Source organism: Pelobates fuscus, chromosome 5 (assembly GCF_036172605.1).
Source record: "Pelobates fuscus isolate aPelFus1 chromosome 5, aPelFus1.pri, whole genome shotgun sequence".
Taxonomy (NCBI): domain Eukaryota; kingdom Metazoa; phylum Chordata; class Amphibia; order Anura; family Pelobatidae; genus Pelobates; species Pelobates fuscus.
In genome coordinates this window covers 208,520,856-208,539,254 of record NC_086321.1, presented here as the reverse complement: position 1 = coordinate 208,539,254, position 18,399 = coordinate 208,520,856, and the positions used below count along the sequence as shown (strand labels likewise).

Here is an 18,399-nt window from a genome sequence, read left to right as displayed (position 1 = left end):
CACCATCAAGAAGATGCATCCCAATTTATCCTTCTATGACGGACAAACACCTCTCTGTGATGGAGCAGGATATGCCTTCTGTACCATGTGGTACAAGCCAAACATCACTCCTGAACCTTGCTATGAAGATGAGCTCTATCATCTGGTAGAGGTGAAACTTACTTCACAAGACTTCTACTGTGACTCTGAAGGCAACATCATGGTCTTGATTCATCTACCTTCAGAACTCAAACATTTGTATCGTCATTGGGACATTGCCATTCCACATGTCCCTGTCACCAAGTTAAAGACAAGATCATGGAATGATCTTGGGCCCATGGCAAAATTATGGGCCACCATGAATGAATCACAGCTACAGGAAAATGGCGTTGTCAAATACCCAGCAACTGACCATCTAGAAGCATGGCCACGCCACTTCCTGGAAAATGAATTTCAAGATCTGGTCATAGTAAATGACTATGACCCAGAGACACCTCATGACTGTTTGAACAGATGAAAATGGAGACAACACATTTACCAACTGTGCATGAGGATCCACTAGTAGATCCTGATCTCACTCTGTTTGTGGACGGTTCAAGGTATGCTGATGAAGAAGGAAAATACCACACAGGATATGCCGTAACCACAACAGATGAAATTATCAAGTCATCATCTTTACCACCAACAATGTCTGCACAAGAAGCCGAATTGCAAGCCCTGACTTCAGCGTGCAAGATCTCTGAAGGAAAGCGCGCCAACATCTACACTAATTCAAGATATGCATTGGGCGTGGCACATGACTTCGGATTGATTTGGAAAACAAGAGGATTTCTTACCACTGCCGGTACGCCAGTCAAACACAGTTCTGCAATCAAGGAACTAATGGATACCCTCCTACTCCCAGAAGAAGTGGCCATTCTGAAAGTGAAGGCACACGGGAAATTGGATACAGATGAAGCAAAGGGCAACCATTTAGCTGATCAGGCTGCTAAGCAAGCGGCAAGAGAATTGCAGGAAGTGGATGAAGGAGTGTCCGGACACGAAGAAATTCCTATTTTTACCTTGCAGACTCTTCCTACTGACCTAAGAATCCTACGGGAACAGCAAGCTGCAGTTGCCCCTGAGGAAATACAGAAATGGAAGAAGAAAGGAGCAGTCCTAAAAGATGGAGTATACTACAACAATCTTAGATTTTGCCTCCCTAAGAATTTATACCCAGCAGTCGTCCAATGGGCACATGGACCTGCACATCTGTCAAAAGACCTAATGGCTGCTCTCATACAGAAGTATTATGAAGCACCTGGAATTACTACACTGGTCAACAACTTTTGCAAGGCCTGTGTTATTTGCGCAAAGTGCAACCCAGGAAAACCAACCAAAGTGCCCTTGAAACACCTGGCTAAACCTATGTACCCATTCCAGAGAATTCAGATTGACCACATACAAATGCCAAAGAGTGGTCCCCATGAATATGCACTAGTAATAGTGGATATGTTTTCAGGCTGGCCAGAAGCCTACCCAGTAACCAATATCACTGCCAAAACAACAGCAAGACTTCTGCTCACAGATATTGTATGTAGATTTGGACTACCAGAAGTTATTGAGAGTGACCAGGGCCAAGCTTTTACAGCAACAGTGACTAAAGAAATTTGGACCGCTCTGGGGGTGACCCTAGCTTTCCACACCCCTTACCACCCACAAAGCAGTGGCAAAGTGGAACGCATGAATGGTACCCTAAAAGCTAGAATGTTAAAAATGTCGCAAGAAACAAAGATGCCCTGGCCAGAAAGCTTGTCAATAGCTTTATTCAGCGTTAGACACACACCTAGAGGGAAGCACTCACTATCCCCATATGAGATTCTATTTGGGACTGCACCCAGACTAGGTTGTTATTACCCCCAACAGCTACAGCTTCAAACTGATGTTTTGGTAGATTATGTGACTGAACTTGCAAGTGCTTTGAACAAAATACATGCCCAAGTTTTCTCTTCAATTCCAGATCCCCATTTTGATACGGGTACCCACAGCCTGCTCCCCGGAGATTGGGTCCTGGTCAAGAGATTTGTGCGGAAAAACACCCTGGAACCAAGATTTGACGGACCATTCCAAGTTCTCCTGATCACCTCAACCTCCGTCAAATTGGCTGGCAGGCCACATTGGATCCACGCTTCCCATTGCAAGAAGACTCCTGCCCCAGAGGAAGCACCCCTGGTACATTATCACCTTAATTAGCCTAATTAAGGCCCAACAAGTAGCCATTACTAAAGATGCCAGTGGGTATACCTTCTGGTACAATTCCTCATGTACCCGTGTGGCTACATATACTTTTGACTATTGTGACATTGTAGACTGCCCATTCCCTACGTCACAAATTCAAACCATCTATAGAGATATCCCTCATGTAAAAGACCTCTATGTTTGTGTAGTTGACAAACAATGGGGGCATAACTGTAACCATTGGGGGGCTGCAGGGTGGAATGCTGGGCCTGCCTGGGGTTACAAACCCAAAAGTGCATTGTCTAAGGTAGATGACCATGGTAGATTCCTCCTCCAAAGAATGACTTTGAGGAAGCCTGGAGGAGGTACACCCATAAAATTAATCCTAAACATAGAGCATCCCAGTCCAACGGATGCAGACCAGTATGTAATGGGAATGTATTGGAAGAAAGGTTCCTATAACAAATTGGGGCACTTCTACCTAAAAGATATGTGCCACTCTCCAGAGTGGCAAGGGGCTACCCACATGGTCCCAAACCCATTAAAACCACACATCCAGTCCTTTAAAGACATGATGGCCATTGCTAATCCCACATTTGAAGATACCATGGCCACTGAAACAGGTTTTAATGATGTTAATTTATGGTTGGAATGGATGAAATATAATGCCAACAAACATAACAGAACCGCATGCTATGTGTGTGGTGGTGCCCGGCCTCACCTCGGCACCGTACCCTTGACTCTGCCATTAGAAATAGAAGAATGCATCTTAAGTCTTTTTGCCTACCATTACAATTTTAACAGGTCCCTCTGCAAAGCATGGACAGTAGAGTATCCCCTCCTAACCAAGGATGTCAAACCCCCAGATGGTGTTACGATCTATAAGGGAAACTACACCTGTTATGCCAATTATGACGGAATTGGTAAGTTCATGGGTAACTTTTCCGAAGGATATTGTGCCACCTACAGAACTGTCCCTATGTACCTATTACAATTCCATACTAGGTCATTAGGAGATATTTACTGGTTGTGTGGGGATTTACAGTTAAGATCCAGAATGGACAAGGAATGGTGGGGGGAGTGTACTCTGGCTAAAGCCATCATGCCCATACATATTATCTCTGACACACACCCTGACATACATGAGTCCATACACACACCAGCCAAGGTTAAGCGTGAAGCCCCAGTAAGAGGCAGTTTTGACCCCCACATTTATATTGATGCCATCGGGGTGCCTAGGGGGGTACCTAATGAATTTAAAGCAAGAGATGAAGTTGCTGCGGGGTTTGAATCACTTTTTACCATAGTTACTGCAAACAAGAATTTAAATTGGATTAATTACATTTATTACAACCAACAACGCTTTGTCAACTACACCAGAGATGCCCTCCAGGGTTTAGCCGAACAATTGCAAGCCACATCCCAAATGTCCTTCCAGAACAGAATGGCCCTAGATATGATTCTAGCTGAGAAGGGGGGCATATGTAAAATATTGCCCGACACCATGACCTGTTGTACCTACATCCCAGAAAACACAGGTCCTAATGGTAAAGTCACCATGGCCATAGAGAAATTAAATAAGCTCTCTGAAGAGTTAAAAAGGAATTCTGGGGTGAAAGATCCCTGGGAAAGGTGGTTTGGTTGGATGACAGGGTGGCAAAAAGCTTTAATTCACATTGGTATGGCATTACTAATTTTTCTTTTTATTCTCGCTCTTCTCGTTTGTTGTGTCCTCCCCTGTCTGAGAAAATTCCTACAGAAGACTGCAGACCAAGCAGCACCAACTTTTGCACATCTGACAGTTGATGACCAAGATTTCCAAGATTTCAATTCACCCTGTATACCACTGCAAACTATCCCTTTTACTGATAAAGTGCAAGAGTTTTAGGTAGGGTACCAGCTTAGGGACAGCGTCCGTCTCTATGGATAGACTGCCGTGCGGAGATGTGGTGGGCAAGCCACTGCGGGATACCAGCGGAGTGAAGAAAGTTCCTGACCGTATTGACGGATGAGCTGCAGCCTATTAGGGACAGGAAGGGACAGAATTGCACTTTGCAATAACACTTAGCTAGCGGTCATGGGGTTTCTGTGCCTTTGGGCTAACACGTCTTCTGGTATTAACAAATAAAGTTTATCTTTTTAGTGCCTAACATTTCATAGGGGGGACTGTTATAGAATTATTAAAACCTTTATTAAATTTCCCCATTAACTCCATTAACTTCATTATATGACAGATCTTCCTAACAGCATTTAGAATATTAGCAAGAGAATGCATTTTCTAGAAGGATATGAGTAACACCGGAATTGTCAAGTTCCTGTAATATGTAACAATGTATGCCATAGTTAGATCATGGGAACTGTACTAATGAAATGTCCATTCACTAAAAAGCCTTGAACCTGACCTCGAATCTAACATCACTAACTACTCAAAATGGCGCCTAAATCCCCCCTCCCATCTAGCCTCGTGCTAGCAAGATGGCGCCTGGGCCATCGTGTCCACTCCCGTGTCCAAGATGACGCCACCTCTCGGTGGGAGGACATGTAGCCGGCCACTTAACACTTAAGCCAATTAATAATATTGATGGGTGGGTATTGACATAGCCACTTAACACCTAACCCAATTAATGATGTTTATTTGTTGTTATCTTGATATTCTATGATGATGTAATATTGCTCTTATAAGGGTCTGCGAGCCCGCTTTTTAACCAGATGCCATTATATTTTCTCGAAGTTCTTTTAACCTGAACTCCGTGTGTCAGTGTGAATTTACTTCTGCGTATACGCAATTTAATCATCTCAGATTTGGACAGGAACAGATAGACATTCAAACTTATTTGTTTGCTTAAAAGAATCTATATCAATACGTCCTACGTTTAAAATAATTATATTATGCTTTTCCTATGTTTTCATCCTCTTTAAAATGTTAACATTATAGACTGAAATAGATTTTTTTTTGAGTTTGCTTAACAAAAGACAAGTAATCTCCAATCTTGCCAATTTTCTGACCTTAGTCAACTATTAGTTTTCCCACTAATTCTTAAAGGGACACTATAGTCACCAGAACAACTACAGCTAATTGTATTTGTTCTGGTGAGTAGAATCATTACCTTCATGCTTTTTGCTGTAAACACAGCAGTTCACAGGCAAACAAGGGCAGAGGTAGCAGCTGCAGACTTGAATACAAGTAAGATTTTACTATATTTAGAGAGGCATGAGGGGACCAGGGGGGCTAGATGGTGGTTTTAACACTACAGGGTCAGGAAATATGTTTTTGTTCCTGACCCTATAGTGCTCCTTTAATTGTGTTGCTTTTATTCTTTTTTTTTTATTCCAGTTTTTATAGCCACAATAGACACGTTTTAATTCAGTTCCGTTGAACAAATATTTTTGGTCTCCTGTATTTTGTACTAAATGTTATGCCATTCTTGTAAACTGATTGAAACTCTTTGTGAAAATGGCCCAAAATGCATGAGTTTCCGTGTGTTGAAACATTTGCTCTTTAATACAATGGGAGTGGAATCTTTTGTGATTTTGGTGGCATAGAGGCTATGATGTATAGGCTTATACATATCACACATTTTGCAGCAGCCTCCCTCCCCCACTATACTAATATGGTAAGAACAATTGTAATGCAGAAATCACGGACAAATAAACTGTTATTGGCAGACCAGATAAATACCTTTAAGGAAAGACTGTCTACTCTTAAAGCAGACCCAAGTGGACACTCAGGCTTACAGTTATTGCGTCAATCACATGCTGCTTCCAGAACAATAGCTTCTATTGTCTTGTTCTGGATCATTGACTAGAGGAACTTTACAATGTTGATCTTGGTGTGCTTGTGTCTGTTTTTAGGCTAACAAGTTATGTAAATATGCTGCACAGGTAATGAGAAACATTAAAATGGGACAACAGCCTGTATTCTTTCCTTGTACAGCATTCAGAATGGTATTGTCTACTATTGAGCAGGGTCCTTTTCACCTCTCTGTCGTCACTACTTTGTATGTCAGTGCCTGTTTTGTATCCGCAAAGTATTTTTGTAAATCCCTGTAAACTAGGTTAGTGCTATATAAATGGTAATAATAATAATAGCTAGGTTATAATATTATAGCTTTTTGATACTCCAGGCACCAACAAAAGTATCATGCAATTTACTTGTATTTTTTTGCTTGCCTGCTTTTTTATATAGTTTTGCAAGATAATTTCTCTCATTGAGCTGCATTGGGAAGTCTGTGATTGGGCAGCCACATAAAGTCTGTGCTGGGGATAGATCCAGATATATTACATCTGCGGTTATTAAAAGTCAAGATTTTATATACTCCATAAGAAACCATGCAAGACAAATTACATCCACGTTTTCCTTTAGGGTATAGCTACTAACTTCGAATTTTTTTAATGGGGTGTTCATTTTAAAGTGAATGCTCACCTGCTAATCGTTATACTTGCCAATCTTTGATGCATTATAGAAGTAAATTGGTGTGGATACTGGGGTGTACCAGGCACAGAAGCTGCCTTTAGGCTGACAGTGTGGACTGCGGTATACTGGATGCACCATTTTTTAAATATTATTATTAATGTGTGCTAACATAGGCTCTTCTACTGCATCCCAATGCAGTGAAGCTGCTATCCTATGAACTGGACTGTCCCCTGAAAAACTGAATTTGGCTGCAATGGAAAGCAGTAAAAGAGTTGCTGTAAATCTGAAAAAAACTACTTCCTCCCTTTCTGTAAACGTTAGTTTACCAAACACTGCGGTCCTGGAAACTTAAAGGGACACTATAGTAACCAGTACAACTACATGTTATTGTACTTATTCTGGTAAGTATAATCATTCCCTACAGGCTTTTTTGCAGAAACACTGTGTTTTATAATACAACCTAGGGATACTTCCACTGGCCACTAATCAGAGGGCTACTAGAGGTGCTTCCTGGGGCAGTGCTGAACACTATACAGTACTGCCATTCAGTGTCTCCACTCTCTGCATGGAGACACAGAACAGTTTCAATGCTCCCTATGAGGAGATACTGATTGGTCAGGACTGTGTTTGACTTGTGCTGGCTCTGCCCCTGATCTGCCTCCTTGACAGTCTCAGCCAATCCTATGTGAAAGCATTGTGATTGGCTCAGAACACCATTTCTGATAATGTCAGCCAAGCAGGCAGATTATGGGCATAGCCAACAACAGCAGACTGGAATAAAACTAAAATTTTGCTATACTTAGGTGGAGCAGAGGGGCTAGATGGTGGTTTTAGCACAATAGTGTCAGGAACACATGTTTGTGTTCCTGACCCTATAGTGTTCCTTTAAGGTAGCACAGGGACATCAACATGGAAATCACACACTAGTGGATTACCACACCAACATCTGAAAGTAGCAACTGGTGGTCCACAAAACTAGATTAAGGTCTCCAATCTCCATCAATTATGTAATGTTCTAACATTTAACTCAACATACCTAAAATGTCACTGTGTTTGTTAACCCCTTAAGGAATGCGGCGTGCAATACTGTCCTTAAGAATGCGGTCCTAAACGCTACCGGGCAGCATAGCACATCCTTGCTGCCCTTCCCTCTCACCTACCACCTGACATTCCATGCTGGAGATCATGCTGTGGGGACTGACCGGCCATGTGATCGGGATGACATTGCGATCACATGGCCAGAATAGCAGGCTTCAGCATTGCTTGCAGCGGGATTGCCTGGGATGTCAGGCAGTCCTCCAAGCTAAAAAATAAAGTCCATAAAATAATTGTATACAATTTATTAATTTCAAAATACTTAAATCATAACTCTCATTCCTGGGCTGCCATAAGCTTTCAAAGGCCCGCAATCAAACCTGGCAAACTGGAATGGGTAAGTTCTATATTTACCGTATAACTTTCCAAAACACCATAAAACCTGTACAACGGGGGGTACTGTTGTACTTGTGAGACTTTGCTTAACACAAATATGAGTGTTTTAAAACATTAAAGTGTATCTTGTTTATGATATTATCAGTGAAAGTGCAGTTTTTGTGTGAAAAATGCAAAAAAACTAATATGAATGCTAACTTTGGCTGGTGTTTGTGACTAAGTGGCTACTAAAATGGTATGGTGGGTGAATTTCTCATTACTGGGCTGCCATATGGTCTCAATGGCAACATAACATATTTGGCAAATTTCAATGTATAAAAACTGAAATGGGCATGCACCTTAGTTGACGTGGACAAGTGGACAAAGAGCCCAACCTAGTGCCAACAGAATTCGGCGCTGGAATCAGGTAAGTGGAGAAATAGTTTTTTAACTCTTTACTTGCTGGTGTAGGAATACATCTTTGTATTTCTAACATTAAAGTTTTCCGTTATGTATTGTTTTGCATTTTAAACAAAGTTTACTAAAAATGCATTAAATGAACATTCTAAATAAAAAAATAAGAAATATATACATCTGTGTGTGTGTCTGTGTTTAATTTATTCATAACATACCTGTATTCCCAGTACTAGTACTATCTCTTCATTGCAGTTTGTTCTTCCTTCTCTGAAATTATCTAGCTTTGTAACCTGTGTTCAGTCCAGTACTTCTCATATTATGCATGAGCAGCATGTGCTGTGATCCGACAGCCCAATGCTTCTCTATTAGAAGCATTAAATCCAACGTTTCCCATAGACAGGTATTGGACAGGAACATACTTTGCTGAACTGAATTATATTATAGATGTTATTATTGAATCTATTTGTGTTGGTAGCCTGTGGCAGCTGTCTGTCCTGCAGACACTGTTAGGCATGTAAACTGATTTGCCCTTTTCCACGGTCTCTACTTGACATAATACAGAATACTTTATATCCGCTTTTTTACAATGTATAAAACGGGTTAACCATTTGCATTATAATACAGTCACATACTACCACTGTTTGCTCTGTTTTGAAGAGGACTGGATACAGGAATACTATTATAAAGATGGCAGATCCTGCTGTTACGGAACTACCCTTAACTTACCAGCTATAAGTCTGGCAAAGCATGATGAGATTTGTAGTTCTGTAATGTCTGCGGATCTGCTTCCTGGCTATCCCTGCTCCAGATTTTAGAGAACCAAACAGATTAAGAACAGAGAAGGCCAAATGGTAGATCCCAAGCTGCTGTAGAATAACTAGTGCCTTATTAAGCTCATAAGAATTGCATTTTTATAAATGTTTAAGAGCCACAATTATCCATGAATTAGACAGGCCCTTCTATGACAAGGTTGATATCCCGTCATTTGATTACCGTTTCTCTATATTTGTGTATTATAGCAGATCTTTGCTTGGTCTGCTTCCTCTCTACTAACTGGGACTCTGGAGAGCTTTAGACCCAGTTGCCGAAGCTTGACTGGGGTCTTTGAGGATCTCTTCTACCGGACCAGGCTGATACCTTCCAATTAGGTTTCATGCCCTTTGCCTCTTCTGTTCCTCTCCAAGGCAGGTATCGATACCTCTGTCTGCGCAGCCTCCAATTATTCCTTTACAAAAGTGCTTGTGGCTCTCAGGTCTAGCTCTTTCTTAACACATCCCCAGGATCAGGGACCAGTGTGGACAGTCAACCAGTGGTGTATCCTGGTTTTGTGCTGCCCTAGGCAGGACAAAACTCAGGCGCCCTCCTCCCCCCCAACCCCATATCCCGGCGTCATATCCTGGCTCCCAGCCTCACTCTGTGGCGCGCAAGGGAGCTGAGCAGAGAGCTCAAAGGAAGTGCTCCCTCGCCAGACGCCCCCCAAGCGCCGCCCGCCGACCTGGCTTGTCATTTAGCCGCAAGGCTAACAAGACATTTGCCCTGAGCATTTGGGGGTGGCTTTTTTTACCGCCCCCTGGAAAATGCCACCCAAGGCAAATGCCTTGTTTGCCTCGCGGCTAAAACGCCCCTGCAGTCAACAGGTCCAAAATCCCTCTTACCAGATCCCACAAACAAACCAGACAGAGCACACTGTTTCCCATGAAACTAACACACAATGCTTTATTTTCCCCTCAGGACTAGCACCTACCCACATTACATTAAAGTTATGGTATCACACTCAATGCATTACATATAAAAAAAATCATATGGGAAATCATACAGGCACTCATAATAATACAACACAATATTTATAAAGTGGTGGGGAAGGCAAAGATTAACAAGAAATACATCCTCCAACTGCATAAACCATACTATGCAAATATACTTGAAAATGCAAATTACCTAGCCCTACTATTCAAGTAGTGCACATAATTGTTGCAACCAACAGGTGGCACTGCACACCACCACAGATTTATTTTACGGCTTCTCCTTTTGGTCCCGTCTCACTTGAAAATGTAGTAGCTGTTTCCTAGCCATCAATAATTTTTGTTCCCATCAATCATCTTTTTTATTTTTGTACCACGGATGGAACTCCAAACACCAAATCAAAGGGACATTTTTGGACATCATGCAAATCATTTGCTCAGTTATATGTCTGTATGGCGTACGGAATTCGCCAAACAGCCGTTCAGGTGAGTTGCAATTATTTAGACAAAACCGAATACAAAAGTCTAGAATGTGGAGTCATTAATTAGGGTCAGTTCATTTTTCTGTGATGCACCATATCAGTGAATAATGTGGCAGTAATTTCTTACTTGTATTTCTCTCTCAAAATATACAAAATACTTGCAAAAACACAGATGCCCTCCATAGACTTTTCAAAGTCTGATAAAACATGCAAGACTCAGTCCCTTGTAACTGGGAACTCTAGTAATAGTTTGCCAGGGAACCTGATTATTATAATACGCCTAGTTAGTGTGCTATATCTTACAATTCATAGTGACATGTTTATTTGCACTACTCTACACTGTGTTGTTCTTGACTATTTAATTTGCCAGAGAACGGTGCTCAGTCTTACAGGTAGCAGCCATATTGCACAATGTATTCCTGCGGTGATCAAAATCTGTACATTCACACAAGTCATGCATAAAACTTTTTTTTTTTACCAAAACAATGCACTAGTTAAGAAAATAAACCTAAATCTTCTAAATTCTAAATTGAATTGAATATCTCATCTACATCCATCGTTGGGAAACGTTATTTTGCCTTGAACTGGTATGAACCTAAATCACCGTTTATGAGAACGTGAGACATATCATTTTTGTATTTATTTACATCTCCCTTGAAGAAGGCTAGAAGTCGTAACATTTGGGTTGCTGTATCTCCTGCTCTGGGATGGTATGCCTATATCGTTATGGGTTTGTGGGATTTAAAAGCACTTATCTTTATATTTGATATGTTTTATATGGGTATGTGATTTATTGTCTACATGCCTATACTGCTTTTTGCACTTTTCTTGTACTATTTTTTATTAAATCACTGAATTGATAAATCTTTTTATATGCAAACAGTCTGGTGTGTTTTGGGTTATTTTTTATTGTGTACACACATCTGGTGGGGGACCAGATTCTTCCAATGAAGAACCCAGCACCCTTTTAACCACACTTTCACCCATATAGAGGTTGATCGCTCACTATATAACTGTCTACTGTATGCAAATCTTATTTCTATTAAAGCCTTACCTTACTCATTGTTGCTGCAAATTTTTACTCACCCTGAAATCTTAAAGTTTTTACATTGACACAGACAATGACATTGTATGTACACACAGTGCTATTTCTAAATGACTTATACAGGCTCTCTTGCAACTTTCCATGCTTGCCTGAACATAAATCTCACAGAAACCTCCAATGTCTTGACCTAGAGCATTTCTCCACTAATCTTCACACTCTCCTTTTACCTAGCTCAAACCTCACCTGTCCTAGCTCTCCAACCTCCTTCTACAATTCCACCCTCTCCTCTAAACTAGACATCATGGCACCTCCTAAATTTAAACACAGCAAGCGCCCCCAACAACAAACTTGGCACACCAAAATGAGTTGATACCTCCTAAAATGCTCCAGAACTGCTGAACGCTGTTGGAGAAAGTCTCACTGTGCATCTGACTTTCTCCACTATAATTTTATGCTGCACTCAAACAGCTTGGCTCTTTCCTCTGCAAAAGTAAATTACTTTGATACCCTCATAACCACACTCTCCTGCAAACCCAAACGACTATTTCACACATTAAACTCTCTTCTTCGCCCTATTGTTCCTCCTCCACCTACTAACTTGACCGCCTCAGACTTTGCAACTCACTTCACTGACAAGATCTCTACAATCAGGGAAGAAATCTCACATCTTTCTTCTTCCCCTTACAATACTTCCCCTAACCTCACTCTCTCTGCCGTTGGAAGAGGTTTCTGCTCTGCTCCAGTCCTCCCGTCCCACCACTTGCTCCCTAGATCCAATTCTCTCGCATCTCATCATACTTTGTCTTCTTCTCTTTCTCTACCTCTCACTAAAAATCTCAATCTCTCTCTCTCCTCTGGCATATTTCCATTGCCCTTCAAACATGCAACTATAACCCCAATTCTAAAGAAGCCCAACCTTGACTCTAACACCCCATCCAACTACCGTCCTATCTCACTACTGTCTTTTGCATCCAAGATCCTTGAAATAGTTGTGTATGCGAGATTGACAGACTTCCTCAAGTCCAACTCTCTGCTAGACCTGCTTCAGTCTGGTTTCTCTGTGGAAACGGCACTGACCAAAGTATCCAATGAACTACTCGCTGCTAAATCTCGTGGTCACTACTCTATCCTAATTCTCCTTGACATTTCTGCGGCTTCTGACACTGATGATCATCAACAGCTTTTTCTCATCCTCCGCAATATCGCTCTACAAGATATTGCTCTCTCCTGGTGCTCCTCCTACCTCTCCCAGCACTCTTTCAGTGTTTCTTTCTCTGGCTCTGCTTCTGTTGATGACCTCCAAGGTTTAATCCTTGGTCCCCTACTGTTCTCCATTTATACTGTTGACTGTTCGTCTAATCCTTGGTAAACTTACTAGCTCCTTTGGCTTCCAATATCATTTCTATGCAGATGGCACGCAAATCTATCTGTCCTCTCCTGAATGCTCCCTGTCCCTCTTGACTAGTGTCTCTGACTGCCTCTCTGCTATTTCTAACTGGATGGCTACCCACTTCCTTAAACTCAACTTGACCAAAACTGAAATGCTGGTCTTTCCTCCCTCAAGTGTTGCTACTCATGTGTCTGTCTCCCTCCAAGTCAACTGTGCTACCATCAGCTCCACCATGCAGGCTCACTGCCTAGGTGTTCTCTTTGACTCTGACCTCTCCTCTTCCTTTACGCCTCATGTTCAGTCTATCGCCAAATCCTGTCACTTCCATCTCAAAAACATTGCGCGCATTTGACCCTACCTAACGCCAGATGCGACTAAGGTGCTGGTCCATTCCACTGTCCTTTCTTGCCTTGACTACTGTAATCTGCTTCTCAGTTGTCTTACGTGCTCCCAACTTGCACCGTTACAGTTCATAAGGAATGCAGCAGCGAAGATCATCTTTCTGTCCGCCCGCACCTCCCACACCTCACCCTTCTGTCAGTCCCTACATTGGCTTTCTATAAGATATAGGGCCTCAATTTAAAATTCTGGTTCTTGCTTTCAAATCTCTACATAATGCTGTTCCCACCTATCTATCCTCCCTAATTCACAAGTATGTCCCGTCTAGGCCCTTACGCTCTGCTGAAGACTATCTTCTGTCTTCTATCGTCTATCTTCTGTCAGTACTCCCACCTCTGATGCTCGCCTTCAAGACTTCTCGAGGGCTGCACCGTTCCTGTGGAACTTGCTTCCCTCCTCCATTAGATGCTCACCTAGTCTCCACTCCTTCAAAAAATCATTAAAAATCCACTTCTTTATAAAAGCGTATCAATTATGTGTTTTACACCCCACCTCCTATAGCATGTAATCTGGATTGAGCAGGGCCTCTTCAACCTATTGTTCCCGTAAGCTTATTTGTAATTGTCCTATTTATAGTTAAATCCCCTCTCATAATATTGTAAAGCGCTACGGAATCTGTTGACGCCATATAAATGGCAATAATAATAATAATAATAATTAAACTGTTCATAGCTCCCGAGTGATTCCTCTTTTGCAAATGTCATTAGTCTAATACTATCCTTACCTTTTGTGTCACTTTACCCCACTCCCTCTAGCATGTAAGCTCATTGAGCAGGGCCCTCAATCCCTCTGTCCCTGTGTGTCCAACTTGTCTGGTTACAACTACATGTCTGTTCGTCCACCCACTGTAAAGCGCTGCGGAATTTGTTGGCTGTATAAATAATAACATATTAATTACATAATAATTAATTAAAAACATGAATGAAGCAACTTAAAAGAAGCTTCCTGGTGGTTATAGTTAGCTTTCTATGTGGATTCCCAGCAACTGTTTAATTGCACCATTTGCACACTGTTGCAAACAAATCATGGATACCAGTTGTACCTCCTGAAAAACAACACTAATCCCAGCTATATATTATTAACATTAAGTTGTATCTGCATCTATTAAAGCTAAATATAAGTTTGCTCAAAAATAAATAAGACCGCATGTACAAATATTCTACTATGCATTACATTTTTGTTTTAAAAAAGTCTCTGTTACATATATATGTAGAAAAAATTAAATACCATGGTTATTAATATCAATTAAATAACTTTATTCCAGAAAATGTCTCCAGTACTCCAGAGTACTTGCTAATGTTGCAAACAGGATGACATACAGGAAGAAAGTATATGAAATTAAACCTAAAATGTTACTCCAGGCAACATGACCACTTTAAGATTGGAAGTGGTCATTTCTCTTTACGCTGCACATACTAAAATATTTAGGCTAGCTTCTGGAGGCGTAACTTGAACTCTGTCAGCCTCATGGGCCATTATGCAATAACAGTTCCAGGCTGGCTAATGTTAACTCTGTGCATATTCCTTGCACAAAAAGGTATTCATTAGCTCAGTCAATGAATAAGAAACAAGATTGGCATCCTGCTTCTCAACTCTACAGAAGTTGGATGTGGTTCATCCACAGTCATTCGAGGCTCTGCTCCTGGTGGGACTCAGGTAAGAAGGCAAACTCTTACAAAATGGTTTGTCCCATTATCGATGAACGGTGCCAAGGTACACCTTGCATCACAACCACTACAGTGGGATAAAAAGTGGCACAGGAGGACTGAAGGCCCTGATTTCCTTATTATTTCTCGCAGCAGAATAGGGATGATAGTGACATAAGGTATTAATTGTTAAAAAAAAAAAAATGGAATGCATAATGCTTATATAAGGGTGATGAAATTATAATTTTGAGAGTAAAACACAGCTTGCAATTCTTTATGCTGACCTGGCTGTGTTCTAGAGTATGGCTGTATCACATTACCAAACCTCATTGCAAAACGCATTAACTTATGCACTCAGATGAAGTAATTCCATATGAGAATCACAGAAATCTGGCAAACTACAAAATGTTGATAACACACATATCATCGCCCCATCTGTTTCTCACACTGCTTAGGGATATATTATACAGAGCACTCAGAGTTGCATGTCTAATTGGACTAAGATAAAATATATCTAAATGTACAAGCGACAACAAATTAAAGTCGGTTTGAACATGAGAAAGACTTTTGGCACGTCTGGACAGTTCCTTGTATCCAGTTCATTATTCACTTGCTGGAGTACAAAATAAAAACAGTCACACCTGTTTTTTGCTGCCTAAATCATGTAATCATGTATACATTTGGCAGCATTATATTTTGGCTAAGATAAACCTGTTTCAGGGTTTTTTTTTCCATTAGTTTTTTTTAGCAGCACATTGAAATATGTCGTAATTTTTTTTTTTTTTTTTTTTATCTAGTCATACTTTTTAATAGCAATTTAACTACATTTGTTATAATTTAACTAATATTTATGGATTGTTGGGACGGTACAAAAGAAAGGGACTTACCTGAAATGCAGAGTTAGTGAAACCATGATTTCTCACAGCGTCGCTGTCCATCTCACACACAGCTCTGCAGTAGCTGTTTGGCACTGTTTAAAGAATAAAACTTTGCTCCTGGATAGACTACAGACTTTACCTGCCTGCAGCCACTCCCAGTGACTGCTCATTGCCTTGCTCCACCCTTTAAACAAATCAGTGTAATTGTTCATTCTCACATAGATTGCTAAATGAATTTGTGTGGCTATTCTTTCATTCTTTTAAGTTAGTTATTGTTTGCTATGAGTACCCTCCCAGAAATGAAAAAAAAAAAATACAAATCTTATTGTGCAATTTCTTCTTATCTCAAGTGTGAAAATTAGTGTTTAAGATCCCAGATAACTGTGTACATTGTGTTATCTGCAATTACTATTGACTTATTTCTACATAAGGGAAGTTTTGCTTATACAAATTGACCTGGCCATTGTTGTTTGACAACTATATCCATATTCACCCAATGTCCAGCATCATGATATTCTTTTTTTTTTTCTATGGGTTCACCATGTTTGGTGTGTTTGAGTGTTTGAAACTGTACGGCAATAACACTGACACAAGTGAATATGGTATAGCCTAATGGCAATAAATCTCGCACAACATTTTGTGGGTCAAGCCCACCAATCCAACCTCTCTGGGGTCAGATATCTCCCTGCTTAATTTAATGCTGTGCACCAAGCTCGTTTCTGACCTAGTTCTTTCCCTACTGAGCAGCTCAATAGGATTCTATCCCCTTCCCATTTTACTTATCTTACTTGTAGCATATCACAAAAACATAGGAAGCTGTCTTCTTCCTCTCCCATCAAACTATTCTAAATATCCCACCTGTTTAAAAGGGAACATATGACAACTAATCCTACAGACTCCATGGAGGTGTTCTGTAAGGTCTCTGGCCTCTGGCTTTAACTTTTGAATCTGTGCTTTGTTCTTCAGTGAAGACCCTACAAGAGTGCCCATTTTTCTACTCGCTACTTGCTCCAGTATCCCTTTATCATTTTCTTTAAAAAATGTGTAAGTTAATTGTTGTTGTTTCTTTGTAAGTTAATGGAGTTGTTTGTGAGTTAATTTGTATGTTATTTATTGAAAAACGTCCATTTCTTTTATTTGATGGCTGATTTAATGTTGGGATATGTTTGTGCTCAGTTGTTCATCTATCAAATCATGTGCTAGAGTGTGTTGTTGTGGTTATGGTGCCAGGAGATATCTGCATACCCCCCTCCCCCAATGTAAGTGATGTAAGAACATTTGAAAATAGTTTGACTTCTTACCTGGGGTCTGTCGGGTAATGCCCATGCCTTTCTGCAGCCAGAAGTGAGAGTCAGAAGCTCCTAAGCAGAACACCGTACAAGGATAGTGTCCATGGGAGTATAACAGAGAGGAAACCATCACCTTTCATCCACCTGGATGGTAAAATAAACAATTTCAGCATTGTAATTAGGGCAGATAAAGAGAAACAGAACTCTTCGAGCCTGTATGCCTAATGTCATATTTGATGAAAATAAATTATTTCTGTATTTTGACAAAATAAACGTATGTGATGCCTGATGATTGCTGCTATACAGTCTTAGAAAGTTTGCAATCATTGAGGCAACCAGATTCTATATGAGAAGACAGAATTCAGATCATGGAGCATGATAACCTACTTTAAGACATCAATAAATCGATGGACGTGTGCAAGTGCAACAGGCCAAATGTCTCAATTTGTGGATGACTTTTTCCTTTACTTTAATGTAATTCAAATGTTAAAGGGACACTATAGCCACCCAGACAACTTCAGCTCAATGAAGTGGTCTGGGTGCAATGTCCCTCAGGTTTTGACCCTTCACATGTAAACATAGCAGGGTTAATCCAACCTCTAGTGGCTCTTCCTGACAGCCGCTAGAGGCGCATATGCGACGCTGGAGACGAAATTCGCATCCAGCGTGCAGAACGTCCATAGGAAAGCATTGAGAAATGCTTTCCTATGGACTGTTAGAATGCGCATGCGACTCTTGCCGCGCATGCGCATTCCGCTCCACTCGGGAGCTGACGTCGGCGGGGGAGGAGAGGTCACCAGCACCGAGGGAGCCCGGTGCTGGCTAAAGGTAAGTGACTGAAAGGGTTTTTACCCCTTCAGCCAAGCGGGAGGGAGACCCTGAGGGTGAGGGTCCCCCAAAGATTACATAGTGTCAGGAAAACTATAGTGATCCTTTAAGGTATGACCTGAAGTGAGCATTTCATAAATGAAAATCTGTAAATATCAATGACTTGCAGCAGGTGAACAAAGTAGGATGAGTAAAATATCTTGAATATGATGCAATGGATTGATCAATATTTGAAGGTATTGATGCTTAAAAAAGGAATATGC

At 40.9% G+C, this 18,399-nt stretch overlaps 1 protein-coding gene across 1 annotated transcript in view; it reads right to left on the bottom strand.

Moving 5' to 3' along the window:
* The window catches only part of SLC28A3 (solute carrier family 28 member 3), a 77,967-nt gene extending 61,865 nt beyond the window's left edge, over positions 1-16,102 (bottom strand). Inside the window, exon 1 of the mRNA XM_063454990.1 lies at positions 16,029-16,102. Within this exon, the coding sequence (XP_063311060.1) occupies positions 16,029-16,079 (51 nt within the window). The 5' untranslated portion in view covers positions 16,080-16,102. The remainder of the gene's footprint in view (positions 1-16,028) is intronic.
* Positions 16,103-18,399: the final 2,297 nt, after the last annotated feature.